The sequence below is a fragment of the Jaculus jaculus genome, chromosome 4 (genome assembly GCF_020740685.1).
Source record: "Jaculus jaculus isolate mJacJac1 chromosome 4, mJacJac1.mat.Y.cur, whole genome shotgun sequence".
Classification (NCBI taxonomy): domain Eukaryota; kingdom Metazoa; phylum Chordata; class Mammalia; order Rodentia; family Dipodidae; genus Jaculus; species Jaculus jaculus.
Window position 1 is genome coordinate 167,996,939 of NC_059105.1, and position 19,293 is coordinate 168,016,231.

Here is a 19,293-nt window from a genome sequence, read left to right on the forward strand (position 1 = left end):
GTGCCAGCCTGGCCATTTCCTAGCTGTGCGGCTTCAGCCCGCCGAGCTCCGCACTGCGCTGCTGTGAAGCGGAGGGGGCTGCTGCGCAAGGGGGCGCAGGCGTCTGCAGTTCCCTTGCAGTGGCTGGAGGTTCTGCTCTACCCATTCTGCCTCTTTATCTGCCCTTCTCAAACAAATAAATAAATAAAATATTTTTTTTAAAAAAAAAAAGGAATTGTCCTCAAACACTCATTCACATACACACAGTCCTTAGCTACTCACAACTGACCTCCTCGATTTTTTTTTTTTCCAAAACACACATTATCGTTGGATAGACCTTGTCTTTCACCCCGTTTATTATCTCCCTCCCCAGCTGGATAGAAGCTTCACGAGGGGAGGAATTACCTGTTTTGTTTGTAGCCATACCTCCAGTTATTACATCAGTGTAAAGCAAATTAAAAAAAAAAAGTTATCCATAGACCCCCCCCCAGCTTCAAAGAGTCTGACTTTAGGGCTGGAGAGATGGCTTCGCGGTTAAGCGCTTGCCTGTGAAGTCTAAGTACCCTGGTTCGAGGCTCCATTCCCCAGGACCCACGTTAGCCAGATGCACAAGGGGCACACCACAAGTCTGGAGTTCGTTTGCAGTGGCTGGAGGCCCTGGCACATCCATTCTCTCTCTCTCTCTCTCTCTCTCTCTCTCTCTTTCTCTGCCTGTTGCTCTCAAATAAATAATATATAAAAATTTGCCGGGCGTGGTGGTGCACGCTTTTAATCCCAGCACACAGGAGGCAAAGGTAGGAGGATCGCCATGAGTTCGAGGCCACCCTGAGAATACAGAGTGAATTCCAGGTCAGCCTGAGCTAGAATGAAGCCCTACCTCGAAAAACCAACCAACCAAACAAACAAACAAAAAATAATAATATGTAAAAATTTAAAAAGAGTCTGACTTCGCCCACACTGTTTTCTGTCTCTTCCTAGAAACTCTTGGGGCTCACACTCCTTCCTCTGGGCTATGGCACCTCTGAGCCAGCTAAGCAGCCACGTCAACTCCACCTGTGGGACAGAGAACTGCACAGGCGTCCACGGGGCCCGCCCGCGTGCCTACTATGCCCTGTCCTACTGTGTGGTCATCCTAGTCATCATCTTTGGCAACAGCCTGGTGTGCGCGGCTGTGCTGAGGGAGAGAGTCCTGCAGACCACCACCAACTACCTAGTGGTGAGCCTGGCCGTAGCCGACCTGCTGGTGGCCACCTTGGTGATGCCCTGGGTGGTGTACTTGGAGGTGAGTGGGCTCTCCGTGCATGCTTTTCCTGAGCCTGTGCTTGTTGGCTTCCCTGAGCTCCTTCAGGGCCCCAAGATACTCTCTGTAATTCTGCTCAGAGAACTAAGAAAGAAAAAATCCATCCTGTCATGGTCTCTCTAGTGAGGGAACTAACACTTGAGGGCATCCACCACCCACCAAGTCGGAACAGGGCGCCTGGAGTGACTCTGTGCCCATAGGTCCGTGTCCAGGGGACTGGACATGAGTGATGGGACTCTTGGACGGGAACAATAGCTCAGCTGGTAAAATGCTTGTACGCATGAAGACCAGAGTCCAATCCCCAGAGTCCATTATTAAAATAATGCCCGGCATGATGCATGCTTCTAATCCCAGCCCTAGGATGTAAAGACAGCATTTCTCAGGCTTACTGGCCAGCCAGTATAGCCTATTTGGTGAGCTCCAGACCATGAGAGATTTTATCTTTAAAAGGGGGAGGGGGGTGAAGATGACACCTGAGATTGTCCTCTGGCCTCCACACACACCTGCACACACATGTGCACCTGCATAAACAGGCACGCACACACGAATACTGTCTGTACCAGTAAGTCTTCAATGGTGGGGTTAGGGTCCATCATAGTCCACTGAGCATCTTTATCGAGGTTCCATGCATGTAGAGATCAGGTATGCAGTGGGGGGTACAGAGAAGGGAGGAGAAGAAGGTTACAGGGAAAGCATTTCTAGTGAGAGAGAGAGAGAGAGAGAAACGACAGAAAGAATGGTCAGCAAATACATGAGACTTGTCTTGATGGCTCAGCTGTTCTCCATCTCAGCTTCCTGCTCCCGGGCACTGACTCTCCCGCAGCCTCTGCTACCAAAGGAACAGATTAACCTCAAGATTTAGATTTCTCCATTTCTAGTACAAAGGCCTCAGAGATAGTGCAGTATACCCTGGAGAATTCATCTGGAGAGAAACATTTCTTAAACTGCATTTGAGAGTACAAAACAGTCAAGAGGTGATAAGCCAAAACATCCACTTGCTAACGAGGAGATCAGGGTGCCTGCATCTATTCAAGAAACAGATACCATTGCCAGAAAAAATATGCACTTACTAAAGAGGTTTCAAACATCTTAATATGCTATTAATATTTCTCCTCTGCACTGAGTGTCATTCTAAAGAGATATCCAATGAAGGATCAAAATGATGCTATGATTAAGAGAAATTAAGATTCATCAAATTAATATTTCAGTTAATATTAATAGTGAAGGTGACAGTTAATTAGGTATGACATATCACAGGAGAGTAAAAGCCTTGAACATAGACTGCCTAGGTTAGCACCACATTAAAGAATGGCTGGGTGCTGAAATTATGCTTATGATCTCAAGGGGAGGACTTAAAGGAAATAAACAGGTATAGGAAGCAGGGAAAAAGAAGGAAAACAACCAGGCTGATGGGGATAGTTCTAGAGATTGAGGAAATAGTGAAGAAAAAAAAAAAGTATTTATTCTTCCCAGGTAGGAGAATCCCAGTGGTGAGAGATCTTATAATTATCTTGACTTTTCTGTCAACCCAATTAGGTTGAGTCATCCTTGCAGTCAGAGGGTATGTCTTTTTTCTTTTCTTGTAATCCAAACATGCTACCTGGTATGGGGGGGGGGGGGTAAGGCTGAACTGTTTATTTTATACCCAGTAATGATGAGTAAAGAGGGAGACACTCCCCGCACCACAACCCATTCATCCAGAGTCTCACCACTGCTCTGCTAAAGAACTTCTGCCCACCCCTACATCTGCAAAGGTCCAGGGGCCCTCCCAGATGAATGAATGTCAGAAAGAAATGCAAGGAAGAGGCTCTCACCCCAGTGCGCATTTTCATCTTCCCCGAAGCAAACCAGGCTTCCGACACTAACCAAAGAGAAGTGCTCTCCAGCTGTCTGTTTGTGATTGCTTCCAGAACTCTCCTTGGCAGGCTAGGAAATCTCCGTAGATACTAGTATAGAAGATGAACAGCATACACACACACACACACACACACATACACACACACACACACACACACATATATACATATATATATATTTCCCCCTGAGGCAAGCCCAACAGACTGGCTTTTTTTTTTTAATACAAGAGAGACAGAGAGAGAATCAGTGCACTAGGGCCTCCAGCCACTGCAATTCAACTCCAGATGTGTCTGCCTCCTTGTGCGCATGTGCAACCTTGCATGCTTGCGTCATCTTGTGCATCTGGCTTACATGGGATCTGGAGAGTAGAACACGGGTCCTTAGGCTTCACAGGCAAGCGCCTTAAGTGCTAAGCCATCTCTCCAGCCTGAAGAGGGACATTTTGGATTTGCCCACAACACCCTTCTTGTAGCCACGCCTGGTGACCTAGTGACATCCCCATTCTTCTGCTGCTAAGCACAAAAGAGCGAACAGATTTACAGCGAGCCATGTGAAATCTAACCAAAGGCCTTAAGGGCGTCTCTGTAGTACTGCGTGTGAGTTCTCTTCCGTGGGAAGAGCTCTGAAAAACTGACAAGAGGAAGACACGCCAGCAGGTGATGTGGGAAGGTGTTCAGTAAGCAAGACCATGTTCGATGAGATCTGTATCAATCCGAAGACTTGGAGGAGGTTTTGAGGAGATGGCTCACTAGATAAAGGGTTTGTTACGTGAGCATGAAGACCTGAGTTCAGACCCCCATATAAAAATGCGGGGTGTGGGGCTGGAGAGATGGCTTAGCAGTTAAGACACTTGCCTGTGAAGCCTGAGGACCCATGTTTGACTCCCCAGATCCCATATAAGCCAGACACACAAGGTGACACAAGCACACAAGGTCACACCTATGCACAAGGAGGCGCACACGTCTGGAGTTCGTCTGCAGTGGCTGAAGGCCCTGGCGGGCCCATTCTCTCCCTCTCTCTCTCTCTCTCTCTCTCTCTCTCTCTTTCTCTCTTTCTCTCTTTGTGTGTCAAATAAATAAATAAGATAAAATGGGGCTGGACGGGTGGCTTAGCAGTTAAGGCATTTGCCTGAAAAGCCAAAGGACCCAGGTTCAATTCTCCAGGAACGTTAGCCAGATGCACAAGGGGGCGCATGCGTCTGGAGTTCATTTGCAGTGGCTGGAGGCCCTGGTGTGCCCATTCTCTCCCTCTCTCTCTCTCTCTCTCTCTCTCTCTCTCTCTCTCTCTCTCTCTCCCTTTCTCTGTCGAATAAATAAAATAGAATTGTTATTTTTAAAAAAGAAAGTAAAACATGAAGAGATAAAAGTTGTGAAATTAAGTGAATGAAATGGAGATACTAAGAGTTCCCATGCTGGGCTGATGTTAGGTTCAACTATTATAACCTGACAGAGTTACCTTAATAACTAAAAATTGCAGTCTGCAAGAATCTCAGTTTAGACATTGTTAGACATTGTAAGTCAAAAAAAGTCCAACTCCATTTGGCTTAAATGTAAACAGGATGAATTGACTCTCATCCTAAGGACTTTTCTTCTTTTTTTTTTTTTTTTTTTGGTTTTTCTAGGTAGAGTCTCACTCTAGCCCAGGGTAACCTGGAATTCACTATGGAGTCTCAGGGTGGCCTCGAACCTCAAACTCACAGCAATCCTCCTACCTCTGCCATCCGAGTGCTGGGATTAAAGGCGTGCGCCACCACGCCCAGCTATCCTAAGGACTTTGACACTTGTGTGGTTCTGCGGGATGCAGGCATAGTCTGACAAGGGTTCCGACTCCATTTCTCTGCAATTCTTTCAGCTCTTCCTTCTTCCGTACACTGACCTCATCCACAGGCAAGGGGATAAGCTGTAAGCAGCCTCCCACGTGCATGCAGCGTTCACAGCAAGAGACAAAATACACGTCTCGGAATTCCTGGAGGTGTAAAATGAACTGACTTAGGGCACATGACTTGCTCTGAGTAATCATCCGTTAGAAGGATTGATTTAGCATAGTTTCAATGGCCCTCCCATGAAACATATGAATGGCTCAGAGATCTCATTCCAAGACTATGAAAAAAGAAAAAGAAGGCACAGGGCAGCCAGTAGGTATGTGCCACAACCAGCTGTCATCAGTACGGTCTCCTCCCTAAGGCACAGAGGAGACTCCATTTGGGCTGTATGTAATGGAAAACTCACAGGGGCTGTCACTGAACCATTTCAGTGTTCTCTGTCCTTGTAGAGATATTCAGGACAAAACACATACAAGGTGACCTCGCGGGTTCTACTTCAGAGGGCCCCGGGCTTAGCTTTCTCTTTAATTCAGCGGGTGGCATTTTCAGGACAAAAGAATTCTCTCCCGTGTGGCACTACATAGTTCTGTCTCTTATTCCTTCTGAAGTTTTTAATTTCCTGCTTTGCTGGCTGCAGACTGGAGCTCCTTCTCCAAACACAAACACCCTGTTTGGTTCTGCTTGGTTAAGCGCCTTGTGTGATCAGCGCACTGCATTTACCCAGGGATGATACAGGAATCCGTGGTGTCTTCGAGAGCGATGGCTCCCCTCTCTGCTCTTGGGTGGTTATTTCACTCGGGAGAGAAGGTGCCAGATACTCACAGTCACACAGAACTTCCATGGAGTCAGGGACCTCCAGTTTTTTATTTCATGAGTTTGACAAATGAAATCCGCAGAGCTTAGAAAGATTTTATTATAAAGCTTAAAGGAAAGAGCTGGGCATGGTGGTGAACACCTTTAACCCCAGCACTTGGGAGACAGAGGTAGGAGGATCACTGTGAGTTCGAAGCCACCCTGACTACACAGTGACTTCCAGGTCAGCCTGCCTGAGCTAGAGCGAGACCCTAGCTTGAAAAACCAGAAAGAAAAAAAAAAAACAGAAGGAAAGAAGGCAAAACTCCAGTCTAACAGGAGAGTCCCAAGAAATGCATATTTAAGGAAAGAAAGTAAAACAAGACCCAGGTTCGATTCCCCAGTATCCACATAAGCCAGATGCACATTGTGGCACATGCATCTGGAATTCATTTGCAGTGGCTCGAGTCCCTGGCATGCCTATTCTCTCTCTCTCTCTCTCTCTCTCTCTCTCTCTCTCTCTCTCTTATTCTATCTCCCCCATCTCAAATAAATAAATAAAATAGATAAATAAAGATAACGTCATAAAAAGAAAAATAGGGCTAGAGAGATGGCTTAGTGGCTAAGGCACTTGCCTGTAAAACCTAAGGACCCAGGTTCAATTCTCCAGGTCCCACATAAGCCAGATGCACATTGTGGCACATCTCTCTCCCTCCCTCTCTCTGTCTCTCATAAATAAGTAAAAATAAAAAACTTAAAAAAATTATTACCATGGGATATTTTTTATAATCATGGAAGTTGTTAATAAAAAATTGGAAAAAAAAGATTTATAAAATGATGAAATACAGGAAGTTTGAATGCAAAAAAAATTTAATTGCACATGTGTGTATATAGGGGCTGGGGAGGGCAGGGTCTCTTGTCACTACAAGTGAATGCCTGATGCATGGGCCAGTCTAGCTCCATATGAGTGCTGGGGAACTGAACTGGACTGGCAGGGTTTGCAAGCACATGCCTCTAACCACTGGGCCATCTTCCCAGCCCCTAGAGTAAGAGCTCCTAACCCATAGAGTACGTAACTTCAGGCCCACAGGCTGCTTAGTTTCCTTGTGTTCCAAAGGAAATTAGGAAGCAAATTGATAAAGGAAAATGGATTGATGTACAGTCCGAACCAGGGTCAGTAGAACCTAATTTCTTTCTCTTGCCTGGGACAATCCTATAACTCACAGAAAACCATGAGACAAAAGCCAGAAGCTGTGTAGGCTTAGCTGTGAGGCAGTTTGACTCGTCCTTTCCTGGCAGAAGGGTGACGGAGCTCCGGAATGCCTCCGTTGTCTCCACTCTCAGCAGGTTTTATTTTTATGCTGCTATTCAGTTACAGCCTCTTCTCTTTCTCTGCCCATTCCTCAGTCTTGAAGGCGTTGGGATGTCATGCCATCTATTATTGGACTGGTATGAAAAGTTCTGAAATATGCTTGTACTTGAAAGAAATACTACGAACAGGATACTCGCAGAAGCCAAGCTAGTGTCAGGTAACCTACATAAGGACCCTTTCCTTGTAGCCCCTCAGCTTTTGGTGCTTTGGAAAGGGCTGGTACAAGCGACTCTGGTCTGTGTAGACTCTCCCACAGTCCAGGCTGGGTTGCCTTTGGCCTTCTTTCATTTTGATTCTGACAATTCCCTCCCTGCTCTGTGTAGATTTGGAAAGCATCGCTGCTTAGCTGTTCCTCATCACCAGGATGAATTTCTCTGCCAGGCTGGTCTCATCTGATCCCACATAAAGGAAGAAGGGGCAGCCAGGGGCCTGGATCAAAAGCTCCCCCCCCCCGCCCGCCCTTTTTTTTTTTTTTTTTTTTTACCAAATTCAAGCAACTGAGAGGTGTAAAAGGAAGGGCTGGCTCTCGGGCCAAGTTTAGCTAGAGTGTATTTGTAAGGTGTTAAATATAGTGAGTTTGAAGTAGAAAGAAGCTCTGTTCTTTCTGCACTTGGAAGAGTTGTCTCCACATCCATTTAAATCTTTTTTTCTTACTTATTTTTATTTCTTTATTTATTGGTTTTTCGAGGGTCTCGCTCTAGCCCAGGCTGACCTGGAATTCACTATGGAGTCTCAGGGTGGCCTTGAACTCATGGTGATCCTCCTACCTCTGCCTCCCAAGTGCTGGGATTAAAGGCGTGCACCACCATGCCCGGCTAAATCTTTTTAAAATATTTATTATTATTTATTTATTTGAGAGAGAATAGGCATGCCAGAGCCTCTAGCCACTGCAAACGAACTCCAGATGCATGTGCTCCCTTGTGCATCTGGCTTAACATGGGTCCTGGGGAATTGAATAGGGGTCTTTAGGCTTCGCAAGCAAATGCCTTCACCACTAAGCTATCTCTCCAGCCTTTTTTTTTTTTTTTTAAGAAAGGGATGCAGGGTGGAAATGTTTCCTCATCTTTTTCTTTGAAGGTCAACTTTAAGTTTGACTTTCTAAGCTGCCTATCAAATACACTAGCTTCATCATTGAAAGAAGCGGGCTTTTGTTCCCCCTTTGTAGCAGAATATCAACAACTATAAAGCTTTATCAGGGAGCTATAAAAACAAAACCAAAGAAGGCTTAGCAATTTACCAATAGCCTCGTCATTTCCATAGTAAATAGCATATCAGGGATCTGTAGGTGATTCAGGTTTAATCCTTTTAGCTTTGAGAGCACTGCTTAGGATTTGAAGGGCTTAAGCTTGGCTAATTACCTGTGCTCAAAATAATGATCATAACGGGTATGATCAGTGGGTATTGGAGTTTGCACGCACCAAAACTTCCAGGTTGTGTCCTGGAACAAAGGATTGAGCGGGGACATGTGGACAGAGGTAGAAGGAGAGACAGTTTATTAAGAAACGTTATACTTCCAGCTAGATGTAGTGGCACATGTCATTAACCCCAGTACTTGGGAGACTGAGGGAGGAGGATCACCATGAGTTCAAGGTCTGCCTGGGCTACAGAGTGAGTTCCAAATCAGTCTGGGCCAGAGTGAGGCCCTTCTTAAAAAATAAAATAAAATAAAATAAAATAAAATAAAATAAAATAAAATAAAATAAAATAAAATAAAATAAAATAAAATGGAAGAAAGAAAAAGACTACACTTCCAAGAAGGAAGTGAACCAGAGCAAAAATCCATGGCAATGCCGTATAAAAGACGGGCTTTTACGGGTAATTCACATAGCACGGGCTTTCTCACACGTTGGTACAGTGCATACTCCCTGCCCAACATGCTCTACCCATTACGTGCCCACCTCGGAAATGGTTTTCCAGTATTCCTCCCTGTCGGCTGGTTTCTTTCCTGTGCTGACTCAAAGCCCTCGGGTAAGCCCTTTCATCCCTGATTCTTCAGCCTAGCCTTCTGCTGCTGTATTGCAACTAAGAACACACATATGCCCCCGACAGTTGTCACCATTAACAATGTTTGTCTGGACATCTAGAAAATGTGGACCCTGGAGAAACGTAGATGCATAAAGGAAGAAGCCAGGAGTGGTGGCACATGCCTTTAATCCCAGCACTTGAAGGCAGAGGTACGAGGATCACCGTGAGTTCGAGACCAGCCTGGGGCTACAGAGTGACCTGCCAAAACTCAGGGGACATTGTGGAACAGGGGGTGGATAGCTGTTGAGAGACACAGGGTGGGGAGGAACATCCAAAGGCATTGCCCCCAACCCCACACAATGACTGCTGCTTTCACAACTCATAGCCCACAACCGCATGGTGAACACCCATAACCCTACTGAGGAGGGTCCTCAGGGGAATGGGGGCGGGGAGGAGGGGAATGGGAGCAATGCATGATTTGTCCATACAGCAAAGTTCCTCATGAAAGAAAGAAAGAAAGAGAGAGAGAGAGAGAGAGAGAGAGAGAGAGAGAGAGAGAGAGAGAGAGAGAAAGAAAGAAAGAAATAAAGAAAGAAAGAAAGAAAGAAAGAAAGAAAGAAAGAAAGAAAGAAAGAAAGAAAGAAAGAGGGAGGGTCTCACTATAGTCCAGGCTGACCTAGAATTCACTCTGTAGTCTCAGGGTGGCCTCAAACTCTTGGTGATCCTCCTACCTCCGCCTCCTGAGTGCTGGGATTAAAGGCGTGCACCACCATCCCCAGCTTCCAGTGAGGTTTTAAGGGAAAAGTGAGAATGGCAGTTTGAATCAAATGCCACCCACGCCCCCCATAAACTCATATGTTCTGAACACTCAGACCCCAGATGGCGGCAACTTGGGAGGTAGAGCCTTGCTGGAGGAGGTGTGCCACTGGGGACAGAATTCAGGGCGTTAGAGCCAGCTCTTCCTTGCCAGACTGCTGCTGTTTTTCCCTGGCTGTGGCAGAGGTGATGTCCAGCCTCTGCTCGTGCCATGCTTTCCCTGACATCATGCAGTTTGCCCTTGAGACTGTAAATCAAAATAAACCCTTTCCTCCCATCAGCTGCTTTAGGTCAGGTGTTTTGTCCCAGCGATGAGCAGGTAATGTAAGAGAAAATCAATTCCCAGAGGAGAGGGTGGGGTCACTGCTGCTAGAAACCTGACTGTGGATTTGGCCTTTTTTTTTTTTTTTTTTTTTTTTTTTTTGGTTTTTTAAGGTAGGGTTTCACTCTAATCCAGGCTGACCTGGAATTCACTCTGTATTCTCAGGGTGGCCTCGAACTCCTGGCTGGTTTGGGCTTTTTGAGACTGATCTGTGAGGGAAATGTGGATGTATTGGAAATCTTAGACTAACACAGTCTTGCAGTGCTTTAAGCAGAGTTTGATGGACCTTTCTGGTCAGAGTTGAGAGACATAAATGCAGGAAGAACTCTGGACTATGTAGGTTTGGCTTATGAGAGGGAAGAAAAAAAAAAACAGATTTGCTCTTACAGGCTCAAGGACATTCCTGGAAGGGGGCTATTACCCCTAAACTGTCTTATTCTGTTAGAAAAACCAGACAAAAATTAACAGAAAACATAAGATTTCAAGTTTCTGTCTTGTAAAGCTAGCCCTTTTATGAACTTTACTAAAAGTAGAATATTATAAGATAGTCCAAGTACTTTGAAAAAAGAATAGGAGTATTTTATAAATAATTCTTTTCTAGCCAGGCATAATGGCACACACCTTTAATCAAAAACAAAAAGATTCTTTTATTTATTTAGTTTTAGTTTTAGTTTTTAGTTTTTCAAGGTGGGGTTTCACTCTGGTCCAGGCTAACCTGGAATTCACTATGTAGTCTCAGGGTGGCCTCGAACTCATAGCGATCCACCTATTTCTGCCTCCCAAGTGCTGGGATTAAAGGCATGCACCACCAAGCCCAGCAGAATCCTTTTTTTTTTAACCAACTTTGTTACATATTTTTTTTTCTTATAAGGTTTATTTTTATGAGCCTCTAGCAACTGTGTAAACATTTTTTGAATTCATTTAGGTTTTTAAAAAAATAATTTCTAGATTTTTAGACTAACACACACACACACATATCTGTATCCTATAAGTCATGTGTTTATCCACTTAAAAATTCTGACTTGGGATAAGGAAAAGAACAAATATTAAATAAAATAAGATTAGACTGTTTGAGTTTTAGAACTCTGATATTGTATCAAATAACCATTATTGTGAAACACTTTGGACTTTTGGTTCATGTCTAAGTTGAGTGTGTAGCCTCTAGGGTATCTAAATCTTAGTTGACTATATTCCAGACAAATTATGGATGCTATTTGTAGATGCAAACACTGTCTATTCACTAAAAGAAAAGGGTGACAGGACTATGAAAATTCTAAGATGATTTATCTCCAAATCTTTCTACTAATGCTATTGGCCATATGAAGACTCGTCATACAGAGCACTAGGTGCATTTGTATACAAACATTCCCGAAAAACATTTAAAAAAATGAACAAAATGTCTAATGACATCTCTATCATGTTACATCTGAGACCCATTCACACAGTATTACATTATATGTAACACCTAAAGTTGATGGACATGTAGCATTACACGTCTCATAAGAACATTTTTGTTACATGCATCTTATAGCATAAAAATTGAGTCCAGTGCACCAGTGAACATGTAGACTCTAATATGGTCTTGCTTTTGTGAATAATACTGGCTTTATCTTAATAATCTTATAGTACATAGGTAGCAAGTGAGGACAAATGTTTAATCTCATAACATTATTTACAATAAAATGTATAGTATCTACTAGCAATGCTTAAATGCTGAGGAGCAGCCCTATCACCCCAATAGCAAATCCAGTCCATCTCAACACTGATTTATGACACAAAGTCAAGAAACCATGCAAAAGTGTTTCCACAAATACAGACAGTCCTTTGCTTTTCTCTCTCTCTCACACTTTTTTTTTTTTTTTTTTTTTTTTGAGGTAGGGTCTCACTCTAGCCCAGGCTAACCTGGAATTCACTATGTAGTCTCCAGGTGGCCTTGAATTCATGGCAATCCTCTTACCTCTGTCTCCCAAGTGCTGGGATTAAAGGCATGCGCCACCATGCCCAGTTTATCTCTCAAATTTACATGTTCTTTTCTTCTTTAAAGAAGTTTTCATTTACTTATATATAGAGAGAGGCAGGGAGAGAGAGAGAGCACACCAGGACTCCAGCCACTGCAAAGGAGCTCCAAACACATGTTCCACTTTGTAAATCTGGCTTATGTGGGTCCTGGGGAACCAAACCTGGATCCTTGGGCTTTGGAGGCAAGCACTTTAAGTGCTAAGCCATCCCTCCAGCCCTCAAATTTACATTGTAAGTTTGCCTAGTCAAAAGCACTTTAGCAATTTCCTTGAACATTTAACAAAATAATATTTTAACCACTGAATTACCCTTTAAATATAAGATAATAATGATTTCTTGGTAACACCTAATCACATAATACTTTTGCCTGCTACATGCAGAGTAATATAACAGCTTGCCTGGATTCTGAACACTACTGTTTGTTCAAGGTGGGATCTTCTGGCTTCTATGAAAAGGAAATTTAGTATAAAGATCTTTGACAAATATATACATCCATAATTTCTTATGTATTGTAGCCTTAATCAAACCTCATCTTTAACATATAAAAGAAATCCATAGCAATAATTCAATGAAAGAATTTTTCAATTGTACCTCACAGGAATTCTGATTTTGTTTCTTAGAAGTAGATATATTTAGGCATCATGTCCAACCTGCAGCCCGTGGGCCACATGTGTCCCAGGATAGCTATAAATGTATGAATGTGGTCCAACACATTTGTAGATGTCAATATTTATCACAATGTCAAAATGTTTGACTCCTCTGCAATATGTACATATACATATAATGTATATATGTTTCATACTCATGCTTGGCAGCCTCCTTATATTCCATATATCAACAAAATGCTGTAAGTAAAACAATTACAATTGGACATTTTACAAATTGATTCCCAAATGTATTTTAAAACTGCATTTTGATGAACATATAAAACACTTTTATGTACTCTTGTTTTCTATTTCCCTTGACAACTAGGAAAAAATAGATTTGAATTTAATTTCTTTTTAGAATGTTTTAGATGAAAATTCTTTTTTGATAATCCTGGTAGTCAATACAAAAATCTTTTTTAATATTTATTTATTTATTTGTTTAACAGAGAAAGAGGGAGAGAGAGAATGGGCATGCCAGGGCCTCCAGCCACTGCAAACCAATTCCAGACACATGTCCCACCTTGCACATCTGGCTAACACGGGTCCTGGAGAATAGAACCTGTGTCCTTTGGCTTTGTAGGCAAATGCCTTAACTGTTAAGCCATCCCTCCAGACCACAAAATCTTTTATCCAAACAAACAAAAAATTATCCAAAGACTTAATGACTTTACTTTATATAAAGACAAACTGTATTTTAGAGATCTTTACTTCCCCTCTAAAATACTTGTTTCAGGGGGCTAGAGAGATAGCACTGAGGGGAAAACAAAATCTTGCTGCACAAGTATAAAAACGTAAATTTGGTCTCCAGCACCCACATAAGATGCTGGGCAAGACGGTGAGTACCTGTAATCCCAGCTCTGGAGAGAGACAGAGACAGCGGGTCCCGAGAGCTTGCTGGCTAGTAGTCTAGCCAAATAAGTGAACTCTTGGTTTAATGAAAGATCTTGTCTCAAAAAAAATAATAATAACAATAATCCAGGGCTGGAGATTTAGCTTAGCAGTCAAGGCGTTTGCCTGCAGAGCCAAAGGACCTTGGTTCGATTCCCCAGGACCCACATAAGCCAGATGCACAAGGGGGCGCATGCGTCTGGAATTCGTTTGCAGTGGCTGGAGGCCCTGGCATGCCCATTCTCTCCCTCTCTCTGCCTCTTTCTCTCTCTCTCTCTCTCTCTTTCAAATAAATAAATAAAAATAAAGTAAAAAAAATTTTAAATAAAAATACAAGGTGGAAGACACAAGACATTGTCTCTGTGCTCTACAAGCACATGCACGTATGTGCACATGTACCCACATATGTGCCCACACACATACAAACACACATACACATACTGCATAGAGATACATGCAAAAAAATACTTGCTTTAGAAAATCAGATATCTCTTAATGATGTACTCAAAGTATTTAATATTTTTATGAAGCATGTTTAATAGGTCCAAATATACCATTTTAATATATTGGAAGGCATTAAGAGTATCTAAGTTTGTAAGGTAAGGCAGTGTAGATGTATTAGGTCTATGAACAGACAGTTAAATCCAAATTGTATTTATGACATAGTAAAACAAAGTAAGATCACTTATGTTGTAAGCCTTATTGCTACCTTGTTTTGTAAGTCTCTATTTTGGAATGGCATGGGTTTAAAATAGCCCTCCACTCTTCTTTTTTTTTTTTTTAATATTTTACTTATTTATTTATTTGTTTGTTTGTTTGTTTATTTATTTGAGAGAGAATGATGAGCCAGGACCTCTAGCCAGTGTAAAGGAACTCCAGACACATGTGCCACCTTGTGCGTCTGGCATACATAAATCCTGGGGAATCGAACCTGGGTCCTTAGCCTTCACAGGCAAGTGCCTTAACAGCTAAGGAATCTCTCCAGTCCTTTATTTTTTTAAGTTTATTTTTTTATTTTTTATTTATTTATTTGAGAGCGACAGACAGAGAAAGAGGCAGAGATAGAGAATGGCCGCGCCAGGACTTCCAGCCACTGCAGACGAATTCCAGATGTGTGTGCCCCCTTGTACATCTGGCTAACGTGGGTCCTGAGGAATCGAGCCTTGAACCGGGGTCCTTAGGCTTACAGGCAAGCGCTTAACCGCTAAGCCATCTCTCCAGCCCATGCTTTTTTTTTTTTTTTTTAAACTCAGTTTCAGGTCCCAGAGTTGACCATGCCTGCATTTAAGTTATGCCTGGCTGAGATAAAGTCATTAAGTAACTGGTTTCCCTAGTAGAGAAGGCAGGAGGTAAAAATATAACTGCAGTTTAAAAATTATCTTAAGAATGCTTTCAGAAGCTGGGCGTGGTGGCACACGCCTTTAATCCCAGCACTCGGGAGGCAGAGGTAGGAGGATCACTGTGAGTTCAAGGCCTGGACTAGAGTGAAATCCTACATTGAAAAACCAAAAAAAAAAAAAAAAAGACAATGGAAATCTCCCCCCAAATTTATTCAAGTACAGACAAGTTTCTTGGGAATCTCAGCCCTCTGACTCTTTGTCTCATGCGGCAACATTCCAGAAGCAAACAAAATGGTCACTCAAGCCACACACAGTGGAACTAATTTACCTCACATCCACTGGTACTGCAGAGGGACCCGAGATGAGTCCAGATGGCTGTCACGCCTCAGCTTGGAGACAAAGGATAACCCAAAATCTAAACAGACACATGCCAACCAGGAGATATAGATGGGTACACCCAGACGAAATCAGTGATCTTCCACAGGGCCAAGTGAAGACTCGTGTGTTCATTAAGGCCAAGCCAGGCAATGCAGACAAAATGAGCACTCTTGCAAACAAAATCTGAACTTTTCCCATCACAACTATTCAGCGGTGGCTTGAGCACCCCGTCAAAATGACAGGCATTTCAAATGTACCTGGTTTCTCTAAACTGCTGTACGAAGTGGCACTGAGGCAGGCGAGGAAGAGGAGGGAAATGAAGATTGCACAGGAAGGGAAAAGAGCCCCAATTCCCAGGTACGGTTTAAGTCTCACTAGCTAAGAGTCACAATTCCCAGCAAAAGGGCTGGAGGGATGGCTTAGTGGTTAAGGCGCTTGCCTGCAAAGCATAAGGACCCATGTTTGACTCTCCAGATCCCATGTAAGCCAGACAAAGAAAGGTGAGGCAAGCAGAAGGTCGCACATGCCCACCAGGTGGCGCAAGTGTCTGGAGTTCAATTGTAGTGGCTGAGGCCTCGGTGCACCAATTCTCTCTCTAAAATAAATAAATAAATAAATTAATTAATTAATTAATAAAACAAAAACAGCAAACAACAAAAGAAACATTTGCTGTGAAGACTGCCTACATAGAGACAATTTTTTTTTTCCATTTTTTTGTGGTAGTGTCTTGCTCTAGCCCAGGCTGACCTGGAATTCACTGTAGTCTCAGGGTGGCCTTGAACTCATGGCGATCCTCCTACCTCTCCCTCCCTAGTGCTGGGACTAAAGGTGTGCGCCACCACGCCCAGCAAGACAATCCTTTTATATAGGTATTTTCAAAAGGAATAGCAAAGAACTACGCTTAAGACCCAAGTGCATGTGACCGTCACGTATGGCTTTACTCCTTCCACAGTTGTAAACCTTGAAATTTTCTGGGAATCTTAAAAAAAGGACTCCAAATTTATTTATAGAAGAAGTATCTTAAAACTGCTCATGCAACTCTTGTGACCTATGGTTTTACCTTATCAGCTGGGATCCTCTGTACCCCAGGAACCACAAATGATGTCATTTATGTTCCTTAGCAAACCTGTGAGATGTACCTTCAGAAGCCACCAAAATTTCATGTATGGTGATTGCAAAGACACTTGAATGTGGCTGTCTCTTGAGAAGGCCACATCCACATCTGGGGGTGTTCGCTTCCCTAAGTGCCTCTCTTTCTATTAACCTCCATGCTTAATGCAGGTTAAAATCTCTGCTTCATATTGACTCATCCTGAGATTCTTTTCTGTGGCATAGTCAAGAAGCCATGCCTCGGGCTGGAGAGATGGCTTAGCGGTTAAGCGCTTGCCTGTGAAGCCTAAGGACCCCGGTTCGAGGCTCGGTTCCCCAGGTCCCACGTTAGCCAGATGCACAAGGGGGCGCACGCATCTGGAGTTCGTTTGCAGAGGCTGGAAGCCCTGGCGCGCCCATTCTCTCTCTCTCCCTCTATCTGCCTTTCTCTGTGTCTGTCGCTCTCAAATAAATAAATAAATAAAAATTTTTAAAAAAAAAAGAAGCCATGCCTCTTCAGCCCAATCCCACTGCCGCGGGCAGCATCAGAGGGCTGTGGATATAGCTCAGTGGTAAAGAGCTTGTCTAGCATGTGCCAGGCCTTGGATTCAATCCTTGGTATAAAAAAAGAAAAACGAAAGCAAAAAAGAAAGGAAGAGAGAGAGAAAGAAAGAAAGAAAGAAAGAAAGAAAGAAAGAAAGAAAGAAAGAAAGAAAGAAAGAAAGAGAGAGAGAGAGAGAGAGAAAGAAAGAAAGAAGGAAGGAAAGAGAGAAAGGAAGGAAGAAGGAAGGAAGAAAGAAAGAAAGAAGAAAGAAAAAAGGAAGGAAGGGAGGGAGGGGAGGACAAGTATAAAAACAAACCAAGGTTAGGAATGGTAGAGTTTACCAAGAACTTTCTTCAACCACTAAACCAAATAACTCAAGAAGGAGGGAGGGAAGGAGAGAAAAATAAGGAGGGAGGGAAGGAAGGTAGGACAAGAGTAAAACAAAGGAAGGTTAGGAATTCTTGAGTTTGTCAGGAGTTTTCAGTCCAAAATACTCTTCACCAATATGACCAGGTCAGAATCCCTTCCCATTACCTTCTATAATATCACAGGTAACCAATGCCTAGAGCTCTAAAACCGAGGCGGAAGGCTCCCAACATCTGACTGGACATTCCCCTGTCCCTCATCTGCATGGGTCGGCTAGTCACAAGTTTTCCTCCTGAGCCAAAACCGTTACCAAAACTTCAGGTCCATAACTGGTTCACCACCACAGGAAATTAGGAAACAGAAAATGAGTTTATTTACAGGCTGGCCAAACCAGGGGCAGAAAGGACCTAATTTCTGCCCACCGTGCCTATGGCACTTTTATAATTTACAGAACACCATGAGACAAAAGCCAGAAGGGATGTAGTTAGCTGTGAGACAGTTTAATTGGTCCTTTCTGGTGGAAGGATGAGTGGACCCCAGGTGGCCTCTATTATCTACATTCTCAGCCTAGAAAGTCCATTATATTTTTACAAGATACGCTGTTACATGAATATTCCACCCATTTGAATGAAAATAAAATCCCTTCTTGATTTTCACGAAGCTGATGATGAATACTTGGGACTGTAGTCATCAACTCTTAGCAAAAGAAACCCTTAATGCCACCAGTAGAAGTCACAGATATTTACATTTTCAAACCATATCACGGCTGCTGTGGACATCTTGAAATATTCGTGCATCCATTGTTGCCACTAGATCTTGTGATTAAGTGAAGGGTTCAAAAAAATGCATGTGGGGCTGGAGAAATGGCTTAGTGGTTAAGGCACTTGCCTGTGAAGCCTGAGGACCCAGGTTCGATTCCCCAAGACCTGCGTAAGCCAGATGCACAAGGGGCGCATGCATCTGGAGTTTGTTTGCAGTGGCTGGAGGCCCTGGTGTGCCCATTCTCTCTCTATCTCTGCCTCTTCCTCACACACTCTCTCTATGTGTCTCTCCCTCTCTAAAAAGAATAAACAAAAATATTTTTTAAGGGCTGGAGAGATGGCTTAGCAGTTAACCACTTGCCTGTGAAGCCTAAAGACCCCAGTTTGAGGCTCAATTCCCCAGGACCCACATCAGCCAGATGCACAAGGAGGCGCACACGTCTGGAGTTCATTTGCAGTGGCTGGAGGCCCTGGTGCGCCCATTCTCCCCCCCCCCCCTTTCTCTGTCTGTCACTCTTAAATGAATAAATAAAAATAAACAAAATTAAAAAAAAATTTTTTTAAATGCATGTGTTTGGACTGGTAATGTAGCTCCATGCCTGTCTAACATGCAGGAAGCCCTGGGTTTGATCCCTAGCACTGCATAAAACCAGGCAGGCCTAGCCTGCCTGTAATCCCAGCTCTTGGGAAGGGAAGGCAGGGGGATCAGAAGTTCAAAGTCACCCTGAGCTTCCCACCAAGTTCATGACCAACACACACACTCACACACAAAGGAGCTAGGCATGAGGCACACACCTTTAATCCCAGCAATAGGAAGGCAGAGGTAGGAGGATTGCTGTGAGTTCGAGGCCACCCTGAGACTACATAATGAATTCCAGGTCAGCCTGGGCCAGAGTGAGACCCTACCTCAAAAAAAAAAAAAAGACATTTATTCAAAATACTAAACTATATTTCAGCATAAGTGGTGACATGTGTAATCTTTTATGTTTCTTCCTTTATGCATTTAAAAATATTCCTCTGAGAAATAACCATGAAA

At 43.3% G+C, this 19,293-nt stretch overlaps 1 protein-coding gene across 3 annotated transcripts in view; it reads left to right on the forward strand.

Annotated features, from left to right (window-relative positions):
* Positions 1 to 991: 991 nt before the first annotated feature.
* Positions 992 to 19,293, forward strand: part of Drd3 (dopamine receptor D3) — a 56,713-nt gene continuing 38,411 nt past the window's right edge. For all 3 annotated transcript variants that reach the window (XM_045148233.1, XM_004666858.3, XM_012950759.2), the window contains exon 1: positions 992 to 1,261. In XM_045148233.1, the coding sequence (XP_045004168.1) occupies positions 992 to 1,261 (270 nt within the window). The remainder of the gene's footprint in view (positions 1,262 to 19,293) is intronic.